Source organism: Pelobates fuscus, chromosome 7 (genome assembly GCF_036172605.1).
Source record: "Pelobates fuscus isolate aPelFus1 chromosome 7, aPelFus1.pri, whole genome shotgun sequence".
In the NCBI taxonomy this organism is placed as follows: Eukaryota; Metazoa; Chordata; class Amphibia; order Anura; family Pelobatidae; genus Pelobates; species Pelobates fuscus.
Window position 1 is genome coordinate 43479975 of NC_086323.1, and position 17484 is coordinate 43497458.

A 17484-nucleotide genomic window follows, 5' to 3' on the forward strand; every position below is an offset into this window, starting at 1 on the left:
ACTTTAACGGGGTCTCTGGGGTCCTCATAGGTAGCAATTGTTTCTCTCATGGTATTGTAGCTCCCCTCCAAAGTGTGCTCACCTGGGTTATTGGAAAAGGGGTGAAAACTGAATGACAAGTTAACCAGGACAAAGGAGGTATGTGTGACCGAGTTTGTGTTCCAGAGTGAACTCAGAGAAGTCTCATTGACTCATTCAGTACATTCCATTTCGGGAATAGTTTGCGGACAGGCAGGAGATGAGCGTCTGTTGGGTGTCTATGGAGGAGAGGAGGAACATAGGGCCAGGGGAGTGATATATTCTTTTGGTGGTGTTCGCCACAAATTATTTTTTATATTTCTAGTACATTCATCAGAGTTGTCCCTTCCTACAGGAGAGAATTTCTCTGTATCACTGCATGAGTTTACTTTATAAGCATTTCCTACAACATGTTACACTAATAAATAATGCTAGTGTTACATCATACAGTATTGTCATCTTGTATTTGCAGAAGAAGCGCCAGAGATGTATGGTCAGCTCCACCTCAAACTGTTGACTGCCGTCTAGGTCAGTGGTCTGAATGGTCTTCATGTTTCCCATGCCAAGAAAGCAAAGTAAGATTTATTTTCCAATTTGACCATTAGTAAAAGTAAAACAAAGATTAGATGAATTGTTTTTTAATGTTTTATATATAAATGGATAGGGTGAGTGAGTGAGATAATAAAAAAAAAAATTTAGCAATAGAAAGTAAAACCATCTTGTGATCGTCTTCTAAAAATACTTCTTTAACATATCTCAAATTAATGTTGCAGAACTTTCTTCTCAACAGTTTCAGGATTGACTGTTTTTTTAGGAGGTTTAGGAATTTACTATTATGAACTATTGTCATACTAAATTGGTTTACTACTAAATATCAATAAGTGAAATAACAAAGATTGCATTTCCCTTCCCTATGTCTAGGTGAGTAGTCCTCATTTTTGTGATATGTACTCCGGTTACGTGTTTGTTATTAGTTTGGTGACCTGAATTTGAAAATCAATGTAACAGTATCATTAAACGTTGCCACTGTAAGAGGGGTGTGGACTGCACCTAGGAAGACAATGATGTTATGTTAACGAATGTATTGTTGGTAGTTTCGTGCAGCTTGAAACATGCAATGTGTCTGTTCCAACCACTAAGGATACACTAATCTAGCATGCTGATCTAATTTTGGGTCCTTGTCTAGAGTTATGAATCACTGATCTAGGTAATGCATAAGGGACTTGCAATGTGACTTTAACCTACATACATTTTAGGTGGCTCACCTGAAATGTTTATTTTTACACTGTTCATATAATGCTGGCTCTTTAAGCAAGGTGAAAGTTCAGTGTAGGACCCACCTGAGAGGTTTGCCTTGACGTGGCAGGTGGGCTAAAGTTTCTAATGGCCATTGTAGAAACTAAATAACCTCCATTTGTTTAAATATGCATATGGATTTGGGAAGAGCGGAGGTAACTTTTTTCTTTCGTTTTTACTGTACATATTGGAACTGGTGTGTACTGTGGTCATTGCTGCCACCTAGGAGTGATGGGAGTTTGAGCGCAGGACTTGTTTTTTGTATATATATATATATATATATATATATATATATATAGGCTTTGCACTCCACATTGAAAGTTATATATTTACCTGGTGTCAGTGCCACACTGCCTATAAAGGTTAATGATACCAGCACTCTAGGAGTTCCAAACAAATGACCAGATTTTACTAATCACATGACGTAAAGTCATGATTTTATAAAGGACACGGAGGCGATTATTAGTTTTATCTCTTTCTTTTATTCCTCAGCAGCAAAGAAAAGCTAAGGTGTTTATTTGTAGAAAAAAGAAACCTGTATAACTACCCTCACAGGGTTAACATTTCATCATTATCTCCTAACCAATAGGAACAGTCCTTCTCTGATATCCTTTCATGTAACCTCCTCCTCTTCCTCTTTTCTGATGATGCCGAAGCTAAAAATTTTTCCTGTAGCGATTAACTATCAACTCGTTCTAAACCAAACATACAAACGGTTGACCACTGAATTCGATCTTGAACTCTTCCATGAGAAAGAAAAACAAGGAACTTCCGGAACTGATCCTCCTGAACTGTGAGGTCAATCATCATCCACAATGGGTGTTGTAGAATTTTTCACGCTGGAAGGGACAAAGAAAAACAATGGTAAAGCGTGTCCTTGCCAACTATTTTCGTTTTAATCTTTTATATCAACTTGAGCTGTTTATGTAACCAGTTATATGTAAAAACATGCAATCGTTACCTGTGTGATATATTATTAAAGGACACGGAGGCTCTTATTAGGCTAGTTCAAAGCTGTGAAATAACTATACTCGATACATGTTCCGTAGGTCGAAAATAATATTCCTTAAATGTCGATTCCCGGGACCAATCTGCTGTTCTCATGAGGTCCTCTAATCTACAACCTAACGTGAAAACTTTTGATGCCACGGCTCCTCTAGTAGAGTGTGCGCCATATACGGTGGTATCTATGTGTGCTAAAGTCATTATACATTTCACCCAGCGGGCGAGGGTCACCGTGGATACAGGTTGGTGAGGTTGTCTGATAGCCAAAAACAATTCTGGCTGTGTTGGGTTCCTGAACTCCAAGGTTCGTTTCTCATATTCTCGTAAACAGTGCACTGGGCAGAGTTTATTGTTATGTGAGAACGAAGGGTATGAAACTGATGTAATTGACGATTTTGTACATCTGGAGATGTTGAATGAGACTCCCGTGGGGGTAAAGTACGTGCATCAACATCCAGTGCTCTAACGTCTGATACTCTCTTGCAAGATAGCAGGCAGAGGAGCATGGTCAGTTTCACTGACAGTTGTTTAAGCGTGAGTGCTTAGTTTTGAGGCCAGGATTCCAACAGTTTGAGGACTGAGTTGACATCCCACAGTGACGTATATCGGGGTTGTGGTGGACGAGCAAACCGAATTCCCCTTAGGAGACGGCATACTAGTAGTTGTTGACCCATCGGGGTTCCATCTATTCCTCTGTGTCCTGCTGAGATCGCCGATCTGTAGACATTAATGGTTCGGTAGGCTAAGCCTTGATTATGCAGGTTGGTGAGGAAACGTAACAGGTAATTTACAGGAGCATGTACGGGATCCACTTGTTGTTCCATGCACCAACTAGTCCATCCGTTCCAGGCATAGAGGCAGGAGCGTCTAGTTCCAGGCGACCAAGCTCCTGCCAGTAGCTCGATAGTGTCTTGTGGAACATCTGGTATGATCCAGGGTCCCCTGAAAGGAGCCACGCTAAGAATTCTGAGTTGCCCCTGGGCCAGGAGGGGGTGTGGATTGCCCTCTGGGTCTGATAAAAGGAACAAGGGATCCGGAAGCAGTCTCGGGAGGTCCATGGACATTTCCATGAGTGTTGGAAACCACGGTTGGGCTGTCCAAAACAGTGTTATGAGGACCAGTGACGCTTGAGTACGTCTGAGATGTACTAGTGTTCGAGCTATGAGGGAGAATGGAGGAAAGGCATACAATCGGCTGTTCGGCCAGTGTTGGAGAAAAGCGTCCGCTGCTAGTGCGTCTGGGTCTGGTCTCCACCTGAAGATTGTTGGTAGTTGGGAGTTCAGCCGAGATGCGAATAGGTCGATTTGCATCGGGCCCCAGAGCGTCTGAAGTCGTAAGAACACACTTCGGCCCAGCCGCCAGTCGCTGGCGTCGTGTAGATGTCTGGAATGCCAATCCGCTACTACATTGGACATTCCTGGGATGTATTCCGCTTGGACTGAAATATTGTGTTCCAGGCAGTGTTGCCAGAACTTCTTGGCCAGGCCTGCCAATATCTTTGATCTCGTGCCACCGAGGTGGTTGATGTAGCAGACTGCGAAAATGTTGTCCATTCAGAGGACGATGGAGCAGTTGGTTATGCCCCCGAGGAGGCTCTTCAGCGCGAAAGATCCTGCCATGAGTTCCAAACCGTTGATGTGCAAGTTTTTCTCTGAGCACGACTAGATTCCTCCGGTGGAGGTAGGCCCGCAACGCGCTCCCCAACCGTGTGTGCTCGCATCGGATTCTATGATGAAGTCTGGGGCAGTCCCGAATATTGCTCTGCTGATCCATGCCTCCATATGTTGCAGCCACCATGTGAGCTCCTGCTTGGCCTCGTAGTCGAGTGGCACAGAGTTGGAGTACAAGTGCCCTGAGCGCAGCTGTGCGGCCTTTAGTCATTGCAGGGCCCTGTAGTGCAGTGGCCCCTGGAAGATTGCCTGGATGGAGGCTGAGAGGAGTCCGATTACTCTGGCTAGTTGCCGGAGTGTTAACACTGGTCTTGCGAGCATTCTGCGGATCTCCTTTTTTATGCGTCTGACTTTTTCCGTTGGTAGGCTGAGTGTCCCGGTAATTGCGTCTATGTGGAAACCCAGGAATTCCATGTTTTGGGACGGGGTAAGTACCGATTTTTCCCAATTGATGAGAAATCCCAAATTTTGTAGCAATGTCAATGCCCATGCTAGGTGTTGTTGCAATTGATGGGCCTCGTGTGCCATGATCAGCATATCGTCCAGATAAATGATCATCCGCATGTTACTGATGCGTAACGAGGCGACCACCGGCTTCAGAAGCTTGGTGAAGCACCAAGGGGCCGATGAGAGTCCAAAGGGAAGGCATCGGAATCTCCATGTCGCCTTTTCCCATTGGAATTGGAGCAGGTGGTGGCACTCCTCCGCAATACGGATTGTAAGATAGGCATCTTGTAGGTCCAGTTTCACCATCCAGTCCCCTAATCTGAGCAGGTCTCGCAGGCAGTGGATACCCTCCATTTTGAAATGGTGGTTCCGTACAAATGCGTTTAGTGGCCGCAAGTTGATGACTGGGCGTACTCCGCCGCCCTTCTTGGACACCAGGAAAAGGTTGCTCATGAACCCAGCGGATGGTAAAGGGACCTGATATATGGCACCTTTTTCTTGGAGGGTGAGAATCTCTTCGCTCACTAAGCCCTTGTCTCGTGTGGAGAAAGCTATGCGGTGTGGCATGAATGTTTGGACCGGGGGTCGTACAAACTCTATGTGGTAACCCCTGATGGTACTGAGGAACCATATGTCTGCTGTCAGTTGTTGCCAGGTCTCCATAAAGTGTAACAGTCTGCCCCCCACAGTCGGTATACCCGGGGAGGGGAAAGGTAATACACTCACCATAAGGTCGTCGGCTGTACGAGTTGCCTCTGGGTCCTCGAGGTTGCCATGGTCTGGCCCTGACCGGAAAGAAGGGTGAGGGTATTCTACTCTCTGGTGGCTGAAATCAAGCCGTGGCAGGACCTCTGTATCCCCGGTAAGAACCGCAGGGCAGACGGCCCCGGTGTCTGCCAGCCCCATCAAAAACTCTGGGGGAGAACACTCGTTTTATGTTCGTCTGTGCCTTGTCTAGGGCCGTGAATGTGCTCACATAAGTTCCCAGTTCCTTAACAAAGTTGTCTCCGAACAGGAGACCCTTGGCTTGCGGTCCCGGTTCGGTGAGGGCCATGTTAATGAGCTTGGGCTCGATTTTCATTAATATAGTTTTGCGCCTTTCGGTGGCCAGCGAAGCGTTTGCGTTGCCGATGAGGCATATCGACCTCTGGGCCCAGCCTCTAATGGCTAGTAAATCAAGAGGTGTTCCCTCATTTAAGGCCGCTTCGACCAATTCAAAAATCTTGGCACTAGGGCCTAGTGTATCCAGCACTTTATCTTGACAATGGCGTAGGGAGTAATCAAGTCCCTTCTTTGCTTTCCAGCCAGACTTACCCAGGAATTGTGCTATTTTTGGGTCAATGTCTGGCGTGGCGCAGGCCATATCGGGCACTGTTGGGCGTGGGCATTCCGCCCGAAGTTTTTGTCTGTGGCTTTATCCAAAGGTTTTTGTGGATTCTGGCTGCTATGTATCGTGCCACATGATCGGTGGGATACCATTCCGCCGACCTAGGATTTTGTAAAGTATCCGGGTTGAACAGAGGTTCACCCTGGGGGTCTAGAATAGCGGTTGCATCCTCAGTGTCATACAAGGGGTTGGCTGGATTGCGTGTTGGACTACGGTCCGGGGAGGAAACCTCCCATTCGTCTGAGTCGACTTCGTCGGACTCGTTCGAAACCTCCTCAGTATCCGAACCAGAGTTGGAATAATCTGTTAGGGCTTTTGCCCTCTTCCATGTCCGCGCCGCTTTTGCCCGGCGGGTGGCTCGTTTTCGTGGGGGCCCCACGACCTCAGGTGTGACAGGACGTTTAGTTTTGGAGGCATGTGTTCCCACATTGTGGGTTTTACTCACGGCCTTACGGTCTTCTCTGTGTAAAGGATCCCCCTCTGCGGCCTTGGCGTGAGTCATTTTGGGTTTGGATGCCTTAATGGCACTCGAGATGGAGTGTGATATGTTATCAGACATAACCCCCATGGCAGTAAAAATAGCTTGGGTAACTGACTTAGACATGGTGGCGTCCAGGAGCGAGTGGAACTCCTCCGAGTCCAAGTGCTCTAGCTGGGTTATGGGTTCAGCCACAGTGGGTCTGTGCTGGGCTTTGGTATCCCTTTTGTCACTAGGGCCAGGGGCAGAGTAATCCTCAGGGGTCTGCATCTTCGAGCAGTTAAGTGTGACCCAAGAGTAATAAGGCAGATATATGTATCCTGATGTAGCAGCAGTGTGAGGGCTGATAAAGGCAGGAGACAAGGCAATAGGACAACAAAAACAGATTGCACTGTTAGCTTACCGAGTGTTCCCTCAGGAATGGCTTCTGGGAGCACTGGTAAGCTGACAGGCACACTATCAGGCCAATCAGCTCGCGCCCTGTTAATGGGCTGAACGAGCTGAGGGAGAAAAAAGAGCGGCAACATTTTTGGGTCGCCGCCCCTTTAAGATGGATGCCGATGTGCGGTCAGGACCGCGCATGCGCGCGCGCGGTGCTCACTTGTGAGAGGATGCGGCGGGGGAACTCTCTGCAGGGAGAAAAAAACGGGCCGGTCCCCGAGGGTACCCTGCGCCGTGTGTCCGTGAGGGGAGGGTAATAAACTACCCGGCGGTATTCTCGGAGCCGGTATCCCTGCCGGGGGGGCGGGGTACCGGTGGGAAAGTGAGGGAAAAGGCTTCCCCACGGAGGAGTAGCCTCAGGGAGGGCTGAAACAAAACGCCCAATGCGTTTTAGTGCGAGTAGTGCAAATCAAACAATCATTAATCAAAATAAAGCCATATACACATATAGGTAAATCACAATGAAAATGACATGTAAGAAACAAGGTGTTACTTAGCTGAGGCAGCAGCAAAGAAAGAGGAAGAGGAGGACAGGGGAGGGCTGGCAGCCTTAGGCCTGGGGGGCAAAACCAGTCAAGTGGCCCATTGCGCCACCAAATCAGTTCACCGTCCATGCCCACCTTTTTCTGGTTTTATAACGGATATTGATGTTATGCTAATCAGTAGCTCTTTGCCATACCCGCTCCTTCACGGCTCTGACTTTCAATGTTGTCAGAGCACAGGCTGAGAATCTCTGAGCCTGTGCTCTGACTCACTAACTGAGCGCCGGAACCACGAGGGAGAGGATATGATCTGACTGCACCTACTGCTGGTGCGCACCAGTGGACCACCAGCGAATCGTTTAAATTAAATATGCTGGTGTACCCAACTTGTGAGCTGTGTTGGCCGCCGGGCGCCTCTGTTGTCATGGCACCCTGCGTGACCGCACAGCTTGCCCACCCTAACGGCTGGCCCTGCTGACACACACTGATGTTACTACTTAGACATCCCTCAATATTAATACAGAGATGAGAGTAAACATCAATAAACTGTGGAAACAGAGCTGATCCCCCCCAAATTTATAAAGGTTTGCTTAGAGGATTTAGTCAAGATTAAATCATGCCTCCTCCTCTCTCCCCCATGCGCTGCTCTGTAGGCTGGGAGGAAGTGAAGAGTAATCACAGTCTCCCAGCACAACGCCACCTGTGGCTGCATGGGGAACAGCTGTTTAATGTAATGCTTGCAGGACGGCCAGCTGCCGCAGAACCTCTTTGTTTCCGTCTCTGCAAAGGGCTCTAGGCACTGCTTGTTGTGAGTGTGAGCCACTGTAAATTAGGGGCAGAGGGCACTTGCACTGCGGTCAAGACGGGTCTGGGCAGGAGAAGAGTGCAGTGCAATCAGTGCACTCCCCTCCTGTGGGTCACCAGTAGACTGGTGCACCTGCCCAGGATCAGAGCCGGTGCAAGGATTTTTGCCGCCCTAGACAAAATATAAATTTGCCGCCCCCCCATGTGACCAGGGGCGTATTAGCCGCGAGGCAAACAAGGCATTTGCCTTGGGCGGCATTTTCCAAGGGGCGGCAAAAAAAGCCGCCCCAAATGCCTAAGGCAAATGTCTTGTTAGCCTTGCGGCTAACAGACATGCTGGGCGGGGGGGCGGCGCTGCTGGGCGGCTGGCGAGGGAGCACTTTCTCTGAGCTGTCTGCTCAGCTCCCTCGCGCGCCGCAGAGTGAGGCTGGGAGCCGGAATATGATGTCATATTCCGGCTCCCAGCCTCACTGTGCGGCGCGCGAGGGAGCTGAGCAGACAGCTCAGAAGAAGTGCTCCCTCGCCAGCCGCCCAGCAGCCACTGGACCACCAGGGAGAAAGATGACCGCCCCCCCCAGCATTCCCTAAATTGCAGATTGTGGGCACAGCATTCTCCCATGGTTGGTGTGTAAGAAGTAGCTGGATCCTTTAGTTCTTCCACAGCAAGGATTTAAGGAATATGGAAATGATCAATTGGCAAGTTGGTATTAGTTTTATGAAATGTCATGAACAAAACTTTTAATTTGTGTTTTTCAATGGATGAAGCCAAATGTGCATGACTGCAGCACAGCCTGTATAGGAGATACCAATGGGGGAGACTGTTAAAAGTAGTAGGAACGTGAATCGTATGCACACACCATTATAGTACTTTTAAGGGTAAAAGGAAAGGGTAAAAGGAAAGCATGACTTCACCACTGAGTGCTGAGTGAATAAGCTTCCTTCTCAGAAGACCAGATATGTAGATTGGCAGATCTTCCTTCCAAGTAGGTAACTTTACTTTAACCCCCCCAGCTGGGGGGGGTTAAAGTAAAAAAAAAAAAAGTGTTAATGTGAGTGAGTGTGAGTGTGAGTGTCTGTTAGTGAGTGTGAGTGTGTGTGTCTGTTAGTGAGTGTGTGTGTGTGTGTCTGTTAGTGAGTGTGAGATTGTGTGTCTGTTAGTGAGTGTGAGTGTGTCTGTTAGTGAGTGTGAGTGTGTGTCTGTTAGTGAGTGTGAGTGTGTGTCTGTTAGTGAGTTTGTGTGTGTGTGTTAGTGAGTGTGTTTGTCTGTTACTGAGTGTGTGTTTATGTTAGCTAGTGAATGCGTATCTGTCAGTGAATGTGTGTGTGTGTATTTAGAATGCGGGGCGGGGTTGGGTGGGGGTGGGGGTGGGGGGGGGGGGGGCTCCTGAGTTTTGTCCTGCCTAGGGCAGCACAAAACTAGGATACACCACTGCATGTGACATCACAATGCCCCACCCATATGATCTGCCATATGAACTAACGCCAGTGCTGCACACAGTGTGTGTTTACATTAAAAAGCCTGCAGGGACCAGCTATAGACACCAGAACCACTTCATTAAGCTATAGTGTCCCTTTAATGTGAGGTAAATTATAGATTAGTGTCACTAATAATATACTAGATTGCCTACTTACAATTAGATGAGGATGATGATGGGCTGCAGTTTGGCTCCACTGGTCTGGTGTAGAACAGGACCTCTGGAGGCTGTTTGCAACTGTGGTCACAAAATTCAACGTTCTGGGAGAATTGGAAGCAGCTCAATTTTTTGGGGGCCTCTTACACAGCTCAAGGTCTGGGCCCCAGTGCCTGACGGTGAGTATGCCCATAAGGCCCACTCATAAGTCCACTTATATGTTCCACCCACCCATGAGCTCGCTCACAGGGAGTGGAGTGTGTAGGGGATGTGTTATGTGTTATCTCATATGTGTGCTTATGGTATGTAGTGTATAGGGATACCAGTTTGTGCAGGTGATGCAGTGTGTTTGTGTGTAGTGGAAGCAGTGTGTATTTGTGTATAAGGGATGTATTATGTGTTTCTGGTTGTGTGTGAGGGATCCATTGTGTGAATCTGTGTTTGTATGCATAAGGGATGCAAGGTGTGTGTCTGTATGTGTGTGCATTGAGTGTAAGAGATGCATTGTGTTTCTGTGTGTATGTTAGAAAAACAGTGTGTGTGTTTGCATGTGTGTGTAAGGGTTTGCATTGTATGTTTCTGTGTATGTGTGCAAATGATGCATTGTGTGTGTGTGTGTAATGGATGCATTGTGTGTTTCTCTGTGTGTAAGGGAAGCATGTTCTGTTTCTGTGTATGTATAGGGATGCATTGTGTGTTTCTGTGTATGTATAGGGGTGCATTGTGTGTGTGTGTGCGCGTAGTGTTAAAGAGCTCCCTGTCTTGCCCCCTGTCCTATAGAGCTGTCCCTTCTGTCCCTTAGAGCTCTCCCCTGCCCCTTAGTGGTCTCTCCTCTCCCCCACCCTCCCCTAGCGGTCTCTTCTCACACTCACCCACCCTCCCTGTGCTCTTCTCATCCCCCCTCCACCCTCCCTGTGTTCTTCTCACTCCTCCCTCTGTGTGTTCTCACCCCCCCTGTGTTCTTCTTACCCCCCTCCTCCCTGTGTTCTTCTTACTCCCCCCCTTGTTCTTCTTACCCCCTTCTTCTTACCCCTTCTTCTTCTTAACCCTCCTACTTCTTCTTACCCCCTCTTCTTCTTCTTACCCCCTCCTTCTTCTTCTTACCCCTTCCTTCTTCTTCTTAACCCCTTCTTCTTCTTCTTACCCCCTTCTTCTTCTTACCCCCTTCTTCTTCTTACTCCCCCCTCTTCTTCTTACCCCCCTCTTCTTCTTACCCCCTTCTTCTAATTACTCCCCACTCTTGTTCTTACTCCCCCCTTCTTCTTCTTACCCCCCTCTTTCTATTATCTCCCCTCCTTCTTACCCCCCCTCCTATTATCCCCCCTCCCCTCTTCTTACTCCCTCTCTTCCCTCTTCTTACTCCCCCCTCCCCTCTTACTCCCCCCTCTTCTTACTCCCCCCTCCCCTCTTCTTAATCTCCCCCCTCCCCTCTTCTTACTCTCCCCCCCTCTTCTTACTATCCCCCCTCTTCTTACTGTCCCCCCTCTTCTTACTCTCCCCCTACCCTCTTTTTACTCTCCCCCTCCCCTCTTTTTACTCCCCCCTCCCCTCTTCTTACTCTCCCCCCTCTTCTTACTCTCCCCCCTCCCCTCTTCTTACTCTCCCCCCTCTTCTTACTCTCCCCCCTCTTCTTACTCTCCCCCCTCCCCTCTTCTTACTCTCCCCCCTCTTCTTACTCTCCCCCCTCCCCTCTTTTTACTCTCCCCCTTCTTCTTACTCTCCCCCCTCCCCTCTTCTTACTCTCCCCCTCTTTTTACTCTCCCCTCCCCTCTTTTTACTCTCCCCCTCCCCTCTTTTTACTCTCCCCCCTCCCCTCTTTTTACTCTCCCCCCTCCCCTCTTCTTACTCCCCCCCTCTTCTTACTCTCCCCCCTCCCCTCTTTTTACTCTCCCTCCCCTCTTTTTACTCTCCCCCCTTCTTACTCTCCCCCCTCTTCTTACTCTCCCCCCTCCCCTCTTCTTACTCTCCCCCCTCCCCTCTTTTTACTCTCCCCCCTCCCCTCTTTTTACTCTCCCCCCCTTCTTCTTACTCTCTCTCCCCCCTTCTTCGTACCCCCTCCCCCTTCTTCTTACTCTCTCTCCCCCCCTTCTTCTTACCCCCTCCCCTGTAGGTGGCCGAGCTGCACTCCGGTCCGCGGTCCCGGCCGGAGTGATAGGAAGGTGCTCAGTGTGCACCTTCCTGTCAGTCCGGCCGGGTACAGGAAACAGAAACTCCTGTTCCATGCGGAACAGGAGTTTCTGTTTCCTGTACCCGGCCGGACTGACAGGAAGGTGCACACTCAGTGTGCACCTTCCCATCACTCCGGCCGGGACCGCGGACCGGAGTGCAGCTCGGCCACCTACAGGGGAGGGGAGGGAGGGAAAAGCAGCTGCAGCCATCTGAGCGCTCTTTACAGAGCGCTCGGCAGCTGCAGCATTTAAAGGGCCGGCCCGCCGCGGCCGGTCCTAAAATAATTTTGGGCAGCCTGGGGGGCAATTGCCTCCCTGCCCCCCGGCCCAGACTGCCCCTGGAGGAGGAGGTTACATGAAAGGATATCAGAGAAGGACTGTTCCTATTGGATAGGAGATAATGATGTAATGTTAACCCTGTGAGGGTAGTTATACATGTTTCTTTTTTCTACAAATAAACACCTTAGCTTTCTTTGCTGCCTAGGAATAAAAGAAAGAGATAAGCCTAATAAGAGCCTCCGTGTCCTTCAATAAAATCTTCTTTATTCAATATAATCCATAGCAGTCAAGGTTTTAGTTCCACATAGGAACTTTCTTCAGGACAACATAAAAATGTGTATATATATTTTTTTGTTTATTTTACACCATCAGGATTATTCACTAAACCAGGAATTGTTGTAAATTGAACAGGGATTTGCAAACTGAACATTATTAGAAGCATTGTCCAGGCTAGCTATGTCCCAGCTTGGCTAATTTGATGTAGAATGTGCAATACTCTGGTTAATGTCCCTTTTTCAGTGTGCAATACTCATCTTCTGATATGCTATTAAAATGAATGAATGTAATTAAAAAAACGTGACACAACCTGAGAAATAAGAATGCATATACTATGTATTTATGTATCTTGAATTTGTTCTTTTTTGTGTTGCACAGCACAGGTTCAGGAGCCTGGATCAGCCAGCGAAGTATAATGGACGTATTTGTATCGGGACACTTATGGAAACAATGAAATGCAAAACCGCAGATAAATGTGTCCAACCAAATATTTGTGGATCTGATTTTAAATGTGAAGAAACAGGTGAGCACTTAATCACTGGCTACTGCACAGGAGGACATAGACACTTTTGGCACTTAATTTGTTAACGGGATACTTTAAGCACCAAAGCAACTTTAGCTTAATTAATCCGTTTTAGTGTCTATATCATGCCCCTATCTATCTAGTCTGTGTATGCAGTCCTAGCCACACCTTCCCTGACTGTGACTCACACAGCAAACATTAAAAAATTGTTTAATTTTCAATCACATATGGCAGCACAGTGTGTTTACTTTAGACGTTATCTCCTGCTCTGTTAATTGAACTTTTATCATACACATGAGGCTGTTGAAGACTATTGACAGACTATTGATAGAAAATGAGAAATTCTAGATTAAACAGACTGTGAAATATGGCCATGTGAGTGTCAGTCATGGGTGGTGTGACTAGAGCTCCATAAACAAAAGACAAAAGTGATTTAACTCCTAGCCAGCAGAAAATTGAGCAGTGAGACTGCCAGGATAAGATCTATACACAAAAAACACTTAATTAAGCAATTGTTGTTTTGGTGCTTATAGTGTCCCTTTAATGAGTGAAATAGTTTTGTTTGTTGCATTACTACTAAAGATTCTTCAGATGGAATTTGTTAGAAAGACAACATATCAGCTACTAAAATGCTTATTTTTAGACGTTGCAATATATATTTGGACCCATTGCCTGTGACTGTGAAAAAAAGTAATCCCAACCCAAAATGGGCGACAACATGGGATCTCCCATTTCACTCTTATACCCAGAGCAGATCTGAACACTTTCTTGTTAAGTGTTCTTGCATAGCAAGACCACTTAATGTTATATCACATATATATTATTATTCTTATTATAGCCAAATTTACCACCCTAACTCCTCCCACAGTTTTTACACTACATAGACAGTAATATACCGAAACGTGCGGATTGTTCCCGATTGGTGTGCTATTACTTTGTGGAACGTTTCGCCGAATGGTTCACGGAATATCCTCGTTCTTGTGGCGAAATGTGTCCCATAGGAATGAATGAGAAAATAAATAGTTGCGGCGCACTCAGACTACAAAAAAATAAGAAACAAAGAAGGCTACTAAAATGTCTAACTAAGTATAAATATGGGGATTTGGTTCCACCATATGGCCATATGTTGTTAAGCCCACCACTACTTTCAAAGTACCCCATTATTGGTGGGTCCTACACTAAAATGTGGGGGGCAAATAAATAGTAATAGTGTTACAAATAAAAAAAAGGGTTAAATACTAGTAAGAGCATAGTGAGTATACAAACATAAGTGATGAAAACAAGTAAAAACAGTGTTAAAACTAAATAGTTAATGTGTTGGTGCTAAAAATGAGTATACTCACTAATGCAGATGACTGTGCTAGCTGGAAAAAATAATAAAAGTGACTTGACTATTGATAAACTCCTCCTTAACATACACACCTGCGGCCACCTCTAAAGGAGACTCTGAAGCTGGGGGGGCCTGGGCGGGGTGCTTAACCCCTAAGGAATCTGGCCTGGATTCCAAATATAATATAAACAGAGAAAGGATAGGGGGCACTCCCGAGACCTGAATTGTATGAAAGGTGCTGCCGCTGTGACCAAAACTTCATGAATGAGAAAATAAATAGTTGCGGCGCACTCAGACTACAAAAAAATAAGAAACAAAGAAGGCTACTAAAATGCCTAACTAAGTATAAATATGGGGATTTGGTTCCACCATATGGCCATATGTTGTTAAGCCAACCACTACTTTCAAAGTACCCCATTATAATTGTATGAAAGGTGCTGCCGCTGTGACCAAAACTTCATGAATGAGAAAATAAATAGTTGCGGCGCACTCAGACTACAAAAAAATAAGAAACAAAGAAGGCTACTAAAATGCCTAACTAAGTATAAATATGGGGATTTGGTTCCACCATATGGCCATATGTTGTTAAGCCCACCACTACTTTCAAAGTACCCCATTATAATGCAGGTGTCTGAGTGCACCGCAATTATTTATTTTCTCAGCCATAGGAATGAATGGCAAAGCTAGAGTGGGAGCTGGCAAAAGCTGAAAAATCAGGACATGATTTCTAAACTGCCACCACTCCCTCATTTTCAGGCCCACCTACACAAATCTTATATCAAAACGTTCAGCTATCCCTGCTGCCACTAAAAATGTCCACAGCTAAGCCATAGTCCTGATAGTTTTCACAATATGACCATTGGCCTTCATTGAAACTCCACTCTGCAAAGCTCACATTTGAAGGGCAATTTCTAAACTGCGACTGTGCCTTCATTGTTAATATCTCAGAGACATACTATACATCAAAATTTAGGTCTGGGTCTTGTGATTCTCACAATATAAAGCTCTTCACTGTAGGATTTAAAATACGACCGTTTGAAGATGGCAACCGCCAAAATACTCTGACCTGTGCCAGGCTGCAGCAGCAAGTGATGTCATAGACAGGGCCTTTTGTACACCTGCTAATGTTTTTATAAATGTTTGTTTTAATGTAACTGTGAAGCACTTTGGGCAACAACGTTGCAATTAAATGTGCTATATAAATAAATACTAACAGTTACTCCGCCCACTCCAGTTGTAGACTACTGGTGGAGGCAAGAACACTTCACACAATTTCCCCAGAAATTGTAGCTTTTCTAGTTCTAATTGTTTTAAAGATCGAAACTGCAAACATCAAACTGCAAACAATTGGCGCCTGTTATTGGAATAAAACTTTCACTTTGTCAAGGCAGTCAGATTACATTCCTTCACACTCAGATTACCTGAGGTCTTTAGGAGTTGTAGACCAATATCAGCTGCTGCACCACAATTTCCTAGATGCAGGTCCAAGTTTTTTGCTTATCAATTCTTCTATGTTCCCACTAGGGACTCTATGTGAGTGCTCCAGTATTGAGTTAAACATCCCTCTTTAGGAGTCACACACATTCATTTCCATAGTAAAACAATCTAAGTATATACAAGTGGCGAGATGTGTATGTAGCACGGATTATCTTTCTTCACCGATTCAACGGTTGGATAATTCATTACATTTTTATATCACTAAGGGGGATCTATGCCAACTATTCAATGGAAATAACTTTACAAATGTAATCAGGTATTTATGTAAGTTTAATCTAGGGAAACCTCTATGGTGGTGACTAAGTTATCATTCTTTATATCCTTCTGACTTCCATCTACAGTCAGTAGGGAAATACATATAGTTTTTACAGTCTTAATAGTTATTGGATCCTGGAAAAGATGAACATGTTTAGATGGAAAATCGAGTCAACATGCCGTGTTCTGACCTCATGTCCTGAAATTCTGTAATAGATCAGAATCAATAAGAGCAGGCTGGGAATAGGGATCTCTTACTCCCCCTACTAGACTAAAAGTATTTGAACCAAGCCTTTCAAGCCCATATCCTCGGTCATCATAGCAGAGACCATTTCCCTATTGCTGGTGGTATCTATATGTCTTACTGCTTCTCTAGGTCGATGTATTAAGAGACAACTGGTTTGCAATGGAGAGCTAGACTGTACAGATGGCTCGGATGAGAGGGATTGTGATGTTCCAGAAGACGAGACATTCTGCAGACAACTTTTCTCGATTCCTGGATCAGAGAAAGCTGTGAGAGGGTATGGTTATCATTTAAAGATTAAATCACGTCTCCCAATTTGTGTTCCAAATTTAAGCATTAAAAATACAATTAAATAAACATGAACCTTTAAACATCTATACAATGGATTGTGAAATGGTCAACAATTGTACATACTAAATAATTGGCTTTATTCATAGAAGTTAAGATGCTGTGCCTGTTATGCTATATAAATACACATACATGTACATAAAATAGTCACGTTGCAGGTTCATAAATTCCGGATGATGAGCAAGGAATTGAAGCAAGTCACATGACTTTTGATTATCATATTATTATATTATTATGTCGTTATACTACTATGCCTAATTCTAATACAATTTGTTTTTATAATTTTGACGCTCCCTCATTTGTCATATCTCCTCCACAGCTTCCTATCTCTGTTTTATTTTCTGGAAAAAAAATCTGTTTCCTGTATTTTTCCTACTTGTAGTCATTTTTATTTCTTCCTCTCGCTATATAATCAGATATCTGTTTACCTCAAGAATATACAAAACACAACGAGGGAACCAGCTGGTAGCCTAAATAAAGATAAATAAAAAGAAATATAGTGTAATACAGTTTTACAATATTAACATTGCGCAATATGAAATGCACTCACAGGATCTTGGACAGTTCAGGCATATATGGTGCCACCCCTGATGATGTGGGGGGCTGGGGGAATCCCCTGGACACTTCCACCCAAAAAGCAGGACTCCGGGTGAAGGTATGAAAAAAGCGGCTTTAATTGGATAAAAGTAGGTATATAAAATAAAATAAATACAAATAGAGGTCCTACGCGTTTCGTCCCTTCTATAAAGTATGGGACTTCCTCAGGGACCACAATATTAAAATAACAATCAATGCAGTACAATCAAAAAAAGCAGCCTAACACCCCTCCACCCACAAGTCCTTTAAATAGGGCTAATCCCTAAGAGTAATTGATCACATGTGCCTCTCTGTCCTTCCTCATTGGT

At 45.4% G+C, this 17484-nt stretch overlaps 1 protein-coding gene across 1 annotated transcript in view; it reads left to right on the top strand.

Moving 5' to 3' along the window:
• The window catches only part of C8A (complement C8 alpha chain), a 57667-nt gene that overhangs the window by 13538 nt on the left and 26645 nt on the right, over window positions 1-17484 (top strand). The window contains exons 2-4 of the mRNA XM_063427995.1: window positions 491-593; window positions 12761-12905; window positions 16364-16508. Coding sequence (XP_063284065.1) covers window positions 491-593; window positions 12761-12905; window positions 16364-16508 — 393 coding nt within the window. The remainder of the gene's footprint in view (window positions 1-490; window positions 594-12760; window positions 12906-16363; window positions 16509-17484) is intronic.